The 13,699-nt window shown below is 39.4% G+C and overlaps 1 protein-coding gene across 5 annotated transcripts in view; it reads right to left on the bottom strand.

Annotated features, from left to right (window-relative positions):
• The window catches only part of tbc1d4 (TBC1 domain family member 4), a 115,514-nt gene that overhangs the window by 76,551 nt on the left and 25,264 nt on the right, over nt 1-13,699 (bottom strand). The window contains exon 1 of one of the 5 annotated variants that reach the window (XM_008106895.3): nt 9,027-10,155. The exons of the other annotated variants lie outside the window; for them this stretch is intronic. Coding sequence (XP_008105102.1) covers nt 9,027-9,086 — 60 coding nt within the window. The 5' untranslated portion in view covers nt 9,087-10,155. Of the gene's footprint in view, nt 1-9,026; nt 10,156-13,699 lie in introns of those variants that run through there. 5 annotated transcript variants of the gene reach the window in all.

The raw sequence follows: 13,699 nt of genomic DNA, 5'->3' as shown, positions 1-13,699 counted from the left end.
TCCCTCCTCCTTCGCTGAGGAAGGCACGTACGGCGTGAAGAAGAAAGAGGGAAAGGTGCGCACATTTTCCTCCTACTTCGTGCCACATGTGCCTTCCTCGGCGGCAGCAGCTCTCTCCTCCGAGGTCTACTTTCGGGGAATGTCTTATATTTGGCAATTCAGCAAAACCTCTACTAGGTCTTATTTTCAGGGGATGTCTTATTTTCGGAGAAACACAGTATCCTTCGAATAATAATAAATAGAATAAAATAATAAAGGTAATAGCAACAATAATGATAGAGTAAAATAAAAAATGAAATAATAATACATTGAGTAAAATAATAAATGTAACAACAACAACAGGTGGGAAGGGAGAAAGTGGGAAGGACGGGAGAGGAAGGCACCCTTCTCGTCACAGCATGCCAACTATTATTTTTTCGCTTCCTTCTTTTTTTCCTTTCTTTTCTTATCTTCCATTCCCTCTCTTTCCCATCTTTCCTTTTTCCCTACATTCCCTCCTGTTTTCCTTCCTTCCTTCTCCTCTCACACACAAGAAGGAGGAAGAAAAAGGAAGGTGTGCAAGAGGGAGGAAGAGAAAGGAAGGCTTGAGTATAAGCCAAGGGAGGCTTTTTTAGCCCTTAAAAAGGCCTGAAAAACTCGGCTTATACTCGAGTATATATGGTAATTAAGCCAACTCATTCCATTATTAAAAGTGTTCTTTCCCAAATAAAGTAATGTCTCTTAATACTATTTTGTAATTATCTGGTCAACTTATTTTCTTCACGCAAACCACAAGGAGAAAAACATTCACATTTTCATAATAATGGAAAAAATATTTTTATACAGGGCAGTAAAGCAAAAAAGAAAAAAGATCAAATCCAAAGTTGAACAACTATGGTACTGGGGGCCAATACATGTTTCAGACTATTCCCATCTGCATTAGAGCAACATTGTTGACTTCAGCTGTCTCTAACTTGGTGGGTTGAGATGTTCTGTATGTCCAATTTCAGCCTCAGTCAGTATTACCCCAATGTGCAGTGAAGTCAAAAACATCATGACAAGGAAGCCTGGTCTAACAGGTGAATGAAGCCCCCGACATACTGCATTTCTTCAGTTCTAAGACACACTTTTTACCCTATATAAACATCTCTAAAATGGGGTGCATCTTAGAATTACAGATGTATCTTATGCATTTTTGCAGAAATTAGAGTGTGTCTTACAATCAATAGTGTCTTACAATTGAAGAAATATGGTGTTGTTGTACTATAGTTCTAGCATTAGCAATGCTTTCCAGGTCTCATAAGAATTACAGTTAAGAACACATCAAGGACCACACTTTTCCCTCCAAGGTTCTAAGAATGAAAAACTCTTATTGTTTTAAAGATAAAACGCTCTTATATGGAAGAGATGAGTAGGAAGCAGAATGCTGAGTATTCAGGACAAATGTTAGCCCCTTTTCTACTGGCCACCATCCTGTGCCAACGAAATGAAACATTTCACAACAGAAACAAAATAATTTTTGGTTTGAATCCAATTGCTAATTTAGCTAAGCCCAGGAATATTTTGATTCCACTGAATAGAGGATCCCCAGACCACAAAAACGAAATGATTTTGTAATACTACAGTTTCATAAAACAGTCCTTATTGCATGGGATTGTTTATAAGGGAAGTTACTTAAAGAAGCAGAAGTCCAAAAACCACTAGGGAATTTCTTTGTCTTCTGGTATTTACCCGTGCCAAGAAGCTGCTATATTTATAGAACAAGGAGTTCTGTATAATTTTAAAAATTAATAATCTATTACTGCAGCATCAGCTTAAATAGCCCTGAGTCCACTTTGCAAGAGTGTGTTTGTATTTCTATTGTGACTGCAAAGAGAACAACTTACTGAGAGCCACAGAGTTTAAGAAGTTGTGTAGGAATTTGCCTTCTGCTAGACACAATGAATACGGAATGCAACGAAGATGCATTCAAAATCCAGTCAGTGTGGAAATTGGCTACTCCCAACTGGCAACCACTAGGAGAAATAAACTTAGTAAACTGGAAAACACTTCAACAGAGGATTACTTTCTGCAGATACTGGCAATTCCAAAATTCTCCTGAAACAACAAGATCCAAGTTTATTCATCAGGTCAAGCTAGATTCAACCATTTCATACTAGAAGATTTATGAATACTTGGAAATACGACTACTTTAACTGATTTTAATGTTTGCGTATATTTATAATTATTTTATGTCCAGGGATAGAGTGGTTGCCGTATATATGTTGTGCTCCGCCCCAAGTCCCCTTCGGGGTGAGAAGGGCAGAATATAAATGTTTTAAATAAATAAATAATAAATTTAAGATCTGCAAGAGAATTTCATGACACTAAAATGCTTCCCTGCTGGCTTCAAATACTGTAACATCCAGTTCATACCATCATATAAAACCCTATGATATGTTTACCTAAGGCTTACTATATGTCAGAAGCAGCTTGAAGGCACACAGCTTGTGATACATAGTCTTTACATGTATCACAAAATGTTTTTTGCTGTATCTGGCATAATAGCTCCCATCCCTGAACAACAGCAAAAGCAATAAGAAGTCTGGCACATTTTATTGTGATTCCATCTACAGTGGAACCTTGCTATTCACTGGAGTTGAGTTTCAGGCCCCTTCGTGGACATCAAAATCTGTGGATACTCAAACCCCATTTTATGAAATAGCATAGTCAAATCATAGAATCATAGAATCATAGAATAGTAGAGTTGGAAGAGACCTCAAGGGCCATCTAGTCCAACCCCCCGCTAAGAAGCAGGAAATCGCATTCAAAGCACCCCCGACAGATGGCCATCCAGCCTCTGCTTAAAAGCCTCCAAAGAAGGAGCCTCCACCACAGTCCGGGGGAGAGAGTTCCACTGCCGAACAGCCCTCACAGTGAGGAAGTTCTTCCTGATGTTCAGGTGGAATCTCCTTTCCTGTAGTTTGAAGCCATTGTTCCGTGTCCTAGTCTGCAGGGCAGCAGAAAATAAGCTTGCTCCCTCCTCCCTATGACTTCCCCTCACATATTTGTACATGGCTATCATGTCTCCTCTCAGCCTTCTCTTCTGCAGGCTAAACATGCCCAGCTCTTTAAGCCTCTCCTCATAGGGCTTGTTCTCCAGACCCTTAATCATTTTAGTTGCCCTCCTCTGGACGCTTTCCAGCTTGTCAGCATCTCCCTTCATCTGCGGTGCCCAAAACTGGACACAGTATTCCAGGTGTGGTCTGACCAAGGCAGAATAGAGGGGGAGCATGACTTCCCTGGATCTAGACGTTATTCCCCTATTGATGCAGGCCAAAATCCCATTGGCTTTTTTAGCTGCCGCATCACATTGTAGGCTCATGTTTAACTTGTTGTCCACGAGGACTCCAAGATCTTTTTCGCACACACTGCTGTCAAGCCAGGCGTCCCCCATTCTGTATCTTTGATTTCCATTTTTTCTGCCGAAGTGAAGTATCTTGCATTTGTCCCTGTTGAACTTCATTTTGTTAGTTTCGGCCCATCTCTCTAGTCTGTCAAGATCGTTTTGAATTCTGCTCCTGTCTTCTGGAGTGTTAGCTATCCCTCCGAGTTTGGTGTCATCTGCAAACTTGATGATCGTGCCTTCTAACCCTTCGTCTAAGTCGTTAATAAAGATGTTGAACAGAACCGGGCCCAGGACGGAGCCCTGCGGCACTCCACTTGTCACTTCTTTCCATGATGAAGACGACGCATTGGTGAGCACCCTTTGGGTTCGTTCGCTTAGCCAATTACAGATCCACCTAACCGTAGTTTTGTCTAGCCCACATTTTACTAGTTTGTTTGCCAGAAGGTCATGGGGGACTTTGTCGAAGGCCTTACTGAAATCTAGATATGCTACATCCACGGCATTCCCTGTATCGACCCAACTCGTAACTCTATCGAAAAAAGAGATCAGATTAGTCTGGCATGACTTGTTTTTGGTAAATCCGTGTTGACTATTAGCAATGACCGCATTTGTTTCTAAGTGTTTGCAGACCACTTCCTTAATGATCTTTTCCAGAATCTTGCCTGGTATTGATGTGAGGCTGACCGGACGGTAATTGTTTGGGTCGTTCTTTTTTCCCTTCTTGAAGATAGGGACCACATTCGCCCTCCTCCAATCTGCTGGGACTTCTCCCGTTCTCCAAGAACTCTCGAAGATGATTGCCAGTGGTTCTGAAATAACTTCCGCTAGTTCCTTCAATACTCTTGGATGTAGCTGATCTGGCCCTGGGGACTTGAATTCGTTTAGAGTGGCCAGGTGTTCCTGGACAACTTGTTTCCCTATTTGGGGTTGGATTTCCCCCAATCCTTCGTCCATTCCATGTTGCTGAGGTTGAAGATGGCTTTCTTTTTGTGAGAAGACCGAGGCAAAGAAGGCATTAAGCAGTTCTGCCTTTTCCCTATCCCCTGTCACCATCACCCCATCTACTCCTTGCAGTGGCCCTATCGCCTCCTTTTTCTTCCTTTTTCTACCAACATAAGCAAAAAAACCTTTTTTGTTGTTTTTTATGTCCCTGGCAAGCCTGAGCTCATTTTGCGCTTTAGCCTTGCGAACCTTTTCCCTACAGGAGTTGGCTATACGTTTGAATTCTTCTTTGGTGATTTCTCCCCTTTTCCACTTCTTGTGCATGTCACTTTTGAGCTTTAGCTCAGTTAGAAGTTCTTTGGACATCCATTCTGGCTTCTTTGCACTTGTCTTATTTTTCTTCTTTGTTGGCACTGTTTGCATTTGCGCCTTGAGTATTTCACTTTTGAAAAACTCCCATCCATCCTTAACTCCCTTGTTTTTTAATATCGGCGTCCATGGAATGCCGCTCAGTAATTCCTTCATTTTTTGGAAGTCAGCTCTCTTAAAGTCCAGAATGCGTGTTTGACTTGTCTTAGTTTCAGCATTCCTTTGTATTGCAAACTGCAGGAGCACATGGTCACTTGCCCCTAAGGATCCAACCACTTCAACTGTATTGATCAGGTCTTCCACATTTGTTAAGATTAGATCAAGAGTTGCTGATCCCCTTGTTGCCTCTTCTACCTTCTGGACCATAAAATTATCTGCAAGGCAAGTGAGGAATTTGTTGGACTTTGTACTCTTGGCTGAGTTTGTTTTCCAGCAGATATCGGGATAATTGAAATCGCCCATGACTACTATATCTCTTCTTTGTGCCTTTGTGCATTTTGTATCCCTTATACAAAATGGCAAAATCAATGTTTGCTTTTGAGATTGTAAACATATTTGCCAGTCACGGATGGTGGAATCTGTGGATGCCGAATCCATGGATATGGAAAACTGAAGGTACAAATACCAGAATAGAATAGATGACACAGCCCAACAACAACAAAAATTATTGATGTCTTAGTTTTTAGGCCTGTTCCTGGGGTTATTTGGCACACTGAGTCAGAAAATGGCATTGGATAGACCGCATCAGCTCTAGTTTCTTAGAAATAGTTATCTATGGGTGAGCAGATGGCAACTAGTATGTGGCATATATTCTGTATCACAAAAACTAGAGCTGATAGGGGAAAACTGGTGCCATTTTGGAATGAACCGGTCAAATATACCCAGAAGCAGGTCTAAATGTGTTGGCCAGTGTAACTTCTCTTTAAGAGGAAGCTATATAATTGTATCGGGAGCCCACAGTGGCGCAGCGTGTTAAAGCGCTGAGCTGCTGAACCTGCAGACGGATAGGTTGCAGGTTCAAATCCAGAGAACGGAGTGAACTCCCGCTGTTAACTCCAGCTTCTGCCAACCTAGCAGTTCGAAAACATGCGAATGTGAATAGATCAATAGGTACTGCTGCGACGGGAAGCTAACAACGCTCCATGCAGTCATGCCTGCCACATGACCTTGGAGGTGTCTACGGACAACGGCGGCTCTTTGGCTTAGAAATGGAGATGTGCACCAACCCCCAGAGTTGGGTACGACTGGACTTAATGCCAGGGGAAAACCTTTACCTTTAACCTATGTCTTTGTATCAACCCTTCCTAATATCCTTGCCTAAACAGCCTCAGCTTCTTCTCTTTTTAAAAAAATATTTTATTCTTTTTGATACATCACAACAATAGCCTCAGCTTCTGAACGTAGCTCAGTAGACTTTTTCCTACCTTGTGTGCATCTGTGTCTGTATGCCTTCAGGTTGGCTGTCAATTTAGAGCAACTGCATGAATTAATTTTATTATAGGGTCTATGCGTGTGTGTCAGAATTCTACTATGTATTAGTCACATATTTCTTCCCCTTCTCCTTTTCTTTTTTTTCAACATTTTTCTCCTATTTCTTTATTTTTAAATGCACATTACTTTATAAATTTGATTTTTTAAAAGTATTTAAAAATCAAAGCATTTCTTTAACAAAAAACATTCAGAATTGGTGAGCCCTATTCTTTCTTCTGAAATACAGCCTACAAACCTGGCATTGGACTCCCATCCACCCATGCATTTGGCAGGACTACACACATCTAAGCAAAATAGTTACTTTCTGCATGAAACGTGTATTACTATGGGTTTATCAGCACACACATTTCAAGTGCCTAGTACGTTTAGGTGCTGACTCTTGATAACAATTCAATGTGCTAGAGCCATTAAGCAAACAGGGAGATAGAAAGCAGAATCTGGAAGTTTCTGCAAATCATGAAGAGATGCATGTTACCCTGGAACACTGATATAGATCAGGGGTTCTTAATCTTTTTCCACGTGAGATCCCTTTCCACTCAATAACTTTTTTATGTGATTCCAGCTATATGGATATAACGATAAAACATGTAGTAATAATGTTTTGTAGAGTTTGAAATATTAATTTGTTGTGATTGTTATGTATTTTATATTGTTGTGTTTTATATTGTTGTATTTTATGTAAGTTGTTGGGCTTGGTCCCCATGTGAGCCGCCCCGAGTCCCCTTGAGGAGATGGGGTGGGATACAAAAATAAAGTTGTTGTTGTTGTTGTTGATATGATTATTATTATTATTCAGCCTTTGCAAGGCTTGCTAAACAGACTAACTTTTCCTTTTTGTACAATACAGCGGAATCATTTTGTTCAGAATCCACTGTAAACATTTCACATTGTTGTCAACAGACTTTTCATTGCTGTCATTTTTGTAACCCCAACATTGAGCTAATGGGACCCCATTTGGGGCTGGGTTCCACAGTTTAACAAGCAGTGGTATAGACACAAAAGCACACTGCAACAGAATAGTGATTTCCACTTTTGGGGAAAATGTAGGAAATAAATAAAGTGACTGACTGATTGAATCAATGTCCAATGAAAGCACTTCAGAGGTTGGCATTCCCACTTCTCCCAGCAAATAACAACAGAAATTTTAAAAATGTGTTCCTGGTTTGAAAGTGTTATTTTCTGTTTAATTGTGCGGCACTTACTTTGAAAGTAGTTGTTATACTCTATAAACTTTGTTTTTGAGGCTGCCACAAACTATGTTGAATTGGTTGAGACTCTATAAGATATTCATTGGAAAACTATAGCAAAATGTGCTGCAGGATGTCCCGCAGAAACAAAGTTTAATAATTTTTTCGAAGTTTTTATGATAGAACCAAGTAGGAAATGACAGTTAGAATCCAGGAACAAAAATAGTGTAACATAGTGTTATAGAATAGTAAAGGTAGTAAGGTAAAGGTTTTTCCCTGACATTAAGTCTAGTCGTGTCCGACTCTGGGGGTTGGTGCTCATCTCCATTTCTAAGCCAAAGAGCTAGCACTGTCCGTAGACACCTCCAAGGTCATGTGACCAGCATGACTGCATGGAGCACAGTTACCTTCCCACTAGAGCAGTACCTGTTGATCTACTCACATTTTTATGTTTTCGAACTGCTAGGTTGGCAGAAGCTGGGATTGACAGAAGGAGCTCACCCCACTTCCCAGATATGAACTGCCAACCTTTTGGTCAGCAAATTCAGCAGCTCAGCAGTTTGACCCACTACGCCACCGGGGACCACCAGTATAATACGAGAATATGAAGTACAAAATCCAGGTTATTGGGGGACAGGTCAAAAATGATAGATAAAGCATTGTGTCCTATACTAGTATATATTTGAAGAAGTTTATACTAGTGTATTCAAAAGTAGCAACTTCACCTGTAATTAATTCATTGCTTGTAAGGGTTAACAAGTGAATAACAATCTTATTTGTTTTTATAAAATGCCACAAATGATATAACATCATTATTTTTCTATTATAAATACGAATATAGAAGATCAGGAATCTTCCTCACAACACAGTGCCACTGCCAATAAAATGGTATTCCTTAATCCCTTGCAAATACTCTTCATGAATAGAAAGTACACCTAAGTACACTCCCTGAAATCCAATCCAGGATAACTATTGCAACTGTACTTGGGTCAATTCACTAGCAGACAAGCTTCTCCAGAAATTATTTCCTAAAGTTCAAATGTTCTGAAAGCCAAACAAAACACTACAGGAATGAAGACATTGATTTAAAGCATCTATTTATCTCCAACCCCCAATTAGCAGAGCCTTCTATGGTCATAGAAATATAAACAGACAGCAGCACAAACAGAGCCCTGCACAGGCTGCTAACTTCATGCAAATACATGATGAAGCAGAGCAATACTGCTTCTTATCTGAAAATAACAAAAAAGTTTTCAATTTGTTTAACCCTACTCAATGATAGGGAATTCACTTTACATTCCCTGTTTGGTTATGGTGCCTTTACTTGCCGTGAAATCAGTCACTATCAATGCAACATGGTCTGAACTAGGCCAACCCTTTTTATTATTCTCAACCCTATCTTGGAAAAGCATAGTTTTTGGACTACACATCCCCCAAGGCAGCAGAGGTCCATAGAAGTAACCTTTCCGTGCTACATTCTCAACCACATAAATGAAAACGTAGATGTAGTGCAGTATTTCCATGGACTTCACAACAGAAAAAAACATTACATATTTCACAACAGTTTCCAAAGTTTTCTTTGTTTTTTAAAAAGTGCTCAGATAGATTTACTGGCGAAGTATGAGTTCAACATAACATAAAAACAATTGGCTCAGCTCCATAAAACTTACTTTAGACAAACGTCTTCTTCTGAATCTGGCTATAAACTGAAATATGGCATAGGCCTCCATCTTAGAAAAATTGGGAGAGGGGGAAAGAAAGATCTTTTGAGACGCATGAAGTCAGAGCACACCTTTCTTTTATATTTTTGAAGGATGGGTCTTTAAATGAGAGACCTGCTACCTAGTCTCTAAACCCTCTGAGAAACTGCTGGTCTAGCCCTTTATGCGGGAACACGATTGAACCAATTAAAGCATTTTAATACTCGAGGTTCGCCAAAAGATCTGATAAACACATTCCTACTTGCTTTTCACAGCATACAACTAAGCACCATCACCTGCTGCTTTACTGTTGGGTTTTGAACTTGATTTACAGGAATTTGAAGGCACCACTTTACATTTATTCTTTAAATATACAAAAGAACAGTTTTGTTGTTTGTAGGGAATGTGAGTTCTCCTCCCACCTGCAATGTTTTTTACTTTCCAATACAGAGGCTAATAACCCTATATTGCAGACTGCAATTTGCCTTGATTCTGGGAATACAGAAGTCTTCTGTTTTGCAGACTATTGTTCTTTCATGTCAATCATTAGCTTAATTAGTACTGCCAAAAGAAAGTTAATTCTTAATCCCAATGGGGTCATTAAATCCCACTGCATGACTTTCAGGTGTCCCTCAAGAGCTATTCCTTCTTTCAAAACAGGAGAGTAGTCCTCCAGATGACATTCCACTGCAACTCCCAGCAATCCTTACTACTGGCTATACTAAATAGGGCCACTGGAAGTAGAAGGCAAACATTGAGAGGGCCTTTTATAAAATCTTTTTCTTCCTTCTCTTACAGCTTTTGCACCACACCTTGCTTTACGATTTCAAGAGTCAAACACAAATGCATCAGCACCAACTACATTGCTGTGAAACAAAATTAAACATCTATATATATAAAAGAGTGATGGCGTCAGGGCAGCTGACAAAACAACAAAACTACAGGCCCCCCAACCTCGAAATTTGACAACACAACCCATCATTCACGGCTCTAGGTTGATACAACAAAAAGGAAAAGAAAAATAAAGTCCTAATTACAGGGAGAGGAATAATAGTTTTTATCCAATTGCTGCCAGTTTGAAGGCTAAGCTCTGCCCACTTGGTCTCCTAGCAACCTACTCAGCCCAGGGGACAGGCACAGTAAGGCCTCACTTAGGCCTCTTCCACAGATTATCAGATTTTAACTGGATTATATGGCAATGTAGACTCAAGGCCCTTCCACACAGCTATATAACCTATTTAGAATCTTATATTATCTGCTTTGAACTGGATTATCTTGACTCCACACTGCCATATAATCCACTTCAGTGTGCATATTAAACATAAAGACAACCATAAAACAGACATTCAATACCACCACTAGCTCAACAATTTCTCACCAACACCACCAGACAACGCCACAGCAACGCGTGGCCGGGCACAGCTAGTATACATATATAACATGAAATACTGGACAAAACTTAGGTGAAGATACAGTTTTCAGCTTTTTTCTGACTCTATACAAAATAAAGGAGGCATTGTGAAGTAGTGGTTTGAGCGTTAGACCACAAATAGAGTTCAGAATCAAAATGCGTGCTTGGCCAGGAAACTAACAAGAGTGATTTTGGGCAAGTCACACTCTCTCAACCTCAGAGGAAGGTCACTGTCTTTTCTGACCAAATCTGGCCAAGAAAATCCTGAGCTTGAACCTCACTCACTAGTCTGTCTGACTGACTGTCTTGTACGTCTCTCTCTGGATCCTAAGGCCGGGCTGAGGTGCAGGCTGGTTAGCAGCCAGCTGCAACAAATCACTCTGACCAAGAGGTCATGAGTTCAAGGCCATCCCATGCCTGTGTTTGTCTCTGTTCTATGTTATGGCATTGAATGTTTGCCTTATATGTGTGCAATGTGATCCACCCTGAGTCCCCTACGGGATGAGAAGGGCGGAATATAAATATTGTAAATAAATAATAAATGAATAAACTTGTAAAAATTAAGTGGAATATTTCCAGACACAGAACCCTAAGTGTCTTGGTGAAAGGAGGAGGAAACAGATATGTTGTTTTTTTTTTTGGGGGGGGGGGGATCAACATTCTCTTTAAACATATAAGCAGCTTCTCAGGGAGTGAATACTAAAGAATATAACAACGTACCCAAAGTGGTTCCCTGTTCAACCCAGCTGTGTCTAGGAAGGGAAAATTTAGAATGAAAAAAGGAGCCAGAAGGAGTAACATAACCATCCCCCAACTTTTTTTAAATTTCTAAGACACTGATCATCTCCCACATGGTATGTATTTGCAAGGTCAAATTGATATAGGACTCCTTTTTCAGACCTGGCTTAAATTCCACAAATGCAGGTTTGTACAACGGTGAGTTTATGCTTTCATTGTCTGTTTGTTTGTTTATATCACCATAATTAACTCAATGTCATTGACATAAAAGGTGTAGGATTTCAAATTATTTGAGATATCTGTGTTACCACAAAAAATGAACTTCCAACATGCACTGCTCCTTCTCCTGCAACCTCCATCCCTGCTTATTCACTGGCAATATTTTGTAAATACTGTGGGTCCTTGGTTTGTGTTTATGTGGTTTTATGGCACTATTGTGTGCTGTTCTGTAAGCCGCCCCGAGCCCCTTTTGAGAGATGGTGGAAGGATATAAATAAAGTTGTTGTTGTTGTTATTGGTATCCATCCACTGAAGCTTGGTTTCAGGACTGCCCAATGAATACCAAAATCGATGGATGTTCTTGTCCTTGTTTATATACAATGCCGTAGTAAAATGGTGTCCCTTATATAAAATTACAAAACTCAAGGATGAAGCAGATAATCTCTGCCAATTCACAGTAAGGTACTATCCTATTTAGATTATGAGTTAAATCAAATCTGCCCACTATACTACAACTAGTTTTCATCAGCTTTGAAAGCTTCCTCTAACATTTTTGTGACTTACACAGGGAGGAAGATTTTCCTAGCTGCACAAGAAACAATGCAGTAGGCCCACTAAAGATTTCCACAACATAAATTTTTCCAGTATTATGTAAAAAGGCATAGTACAGGTTTTTCCAGTATCCATCTCAATTTATCATTGAGGTATATGCAATCGTTGCTCTTCTGTGCATTCATGTTATTTGTGACTTACAACAACCTTACCACAGGGTTTTCTTGGAAATATTTGCTTAGAGGGCATTTACCTTTACTTTGCCCAAAGGGAACCCAGTGGATTTCCATGGCTGACAAAGATTCCTATCCTTGTCTCCAGAATTGTAGCCAAAGCTTTCATATACACATAAACCTAAATACAAATAAAATGTAAACCTAATATGAAAGAAGAGTGGTTATGTACAGAATGCGTTTAATGAATTCTTATAAAGTTCAAAAACAGTGGGTATGTGTTCTGCATATTCTTGTATGTATATTCAAGCACAAATGAATAAAAATCATTCTCTATTCAAAACTTGGCATGTGTTTAGTAACAGTGTTTCACTAACTAGAAAAATTATACAAGACCTTTTGTTTCAAACATGAAAATGACAGTAATTGCAATAAAATGAATATAGGTTGAGTATCCCTTACCCAATATGCTTAGGATTTCTGGGGTTTTGTCCTGATTTCAGAATACCAGTAACTGCATCTATTTACATAATGAGATGTTTTGGAAATGGAACCCAAGTCTATACAGGAAACTTTAAGTTTCAAAACCTGAAGGTAATTTGCACATCCTGGGATGAAAAACTACAGAAGAGCAGAAAGGATGTTTTAAAAAGACAAGTCTGAAGACTTTAACAGCCACTGTTTGGAGTAGAAGTACAGAATGCTACACTAACTCATCTTAAGTCTCGCTAAACTCAATTACTCTCTTTGATAAGAAAAGCATACTTCCAATTCTAGTTCCAAAGTCAGCTTCTGGCACTGGGATGCAAACCCAGCTAATTATTACCAAGCCAGTAGAGTATGTAAATTTATGTTGAAAGAATATAAGAAATTAGTTTTCTTATTGGCAGATCACATATACATGTCAGAAAGAAAAAATAATTTTGGAACAAGTCTTACAGCTGTTGCACTGTCTGCCATCTCATCTTGTAGCTCTAAATGAGATTTTAAGCTGCAATGCATAACTAAAGATAGCAACAGTTACAGTATAAATATCTTGCACAGAAGTATTTTACTAGGGTCATCTTGCAGATCAACTGAATGATTTATTCAGAGTTGATTTTTAAGATTATTTTCTTAACCTAAATTAGTATTCACTGAACAATTGATAAAGCTAACCATTTACGGTTGCAAACCAATTCAAAGATGAAAGTTTGTAAGACTTACTTAAGTAAGTATGCATAGATCAAAATGTAAGAAAACGTAACTGTTAAAAGGTTGTTGAATATCTAGAAGAGATTTGTCATTGCCTTCCTCTGAAGCTGAGACAATGTTAATTGATCAAGATAACCCGGTAGGTTTCCACTGCTGAACAGGAATTTGAATCCTGCTTTCTCAAGAGTCCTAGTCCAACACACAAATCATTACAGCACACTGACCACAATATGCTCTAAAGCAGTGGTGCCCAACCTTTGGTCCTCCAGGTGTTTTGGGCTTCAGCTCCTACAATTCCTACTAGCTGGTAAGCCATCTAGGATTTCTGGGAGTTGAAGTCCAAAACACCTGGAAGA

This window comes from Anolis carolinensis, chromosome 3 (genome assembly GCF_035594765.1).
Source record: "Anolis carolinensis isolate JA03-04 chromosome 3, rAnoCar3.1.pri, whole genome shotgun sequence".
NCBI classification, from domain to species: domain Eukaryota; kingdom Metazoa; phylum Chordata; class Lepidosauria; order Squamata; family Dactyloidae; genus Anolis; species Anolis carolinensis.
Note: the sequence above shows the minus strand (reverse complement) of the source record. Positions and strands in the feature narration are given on the sequence as shown.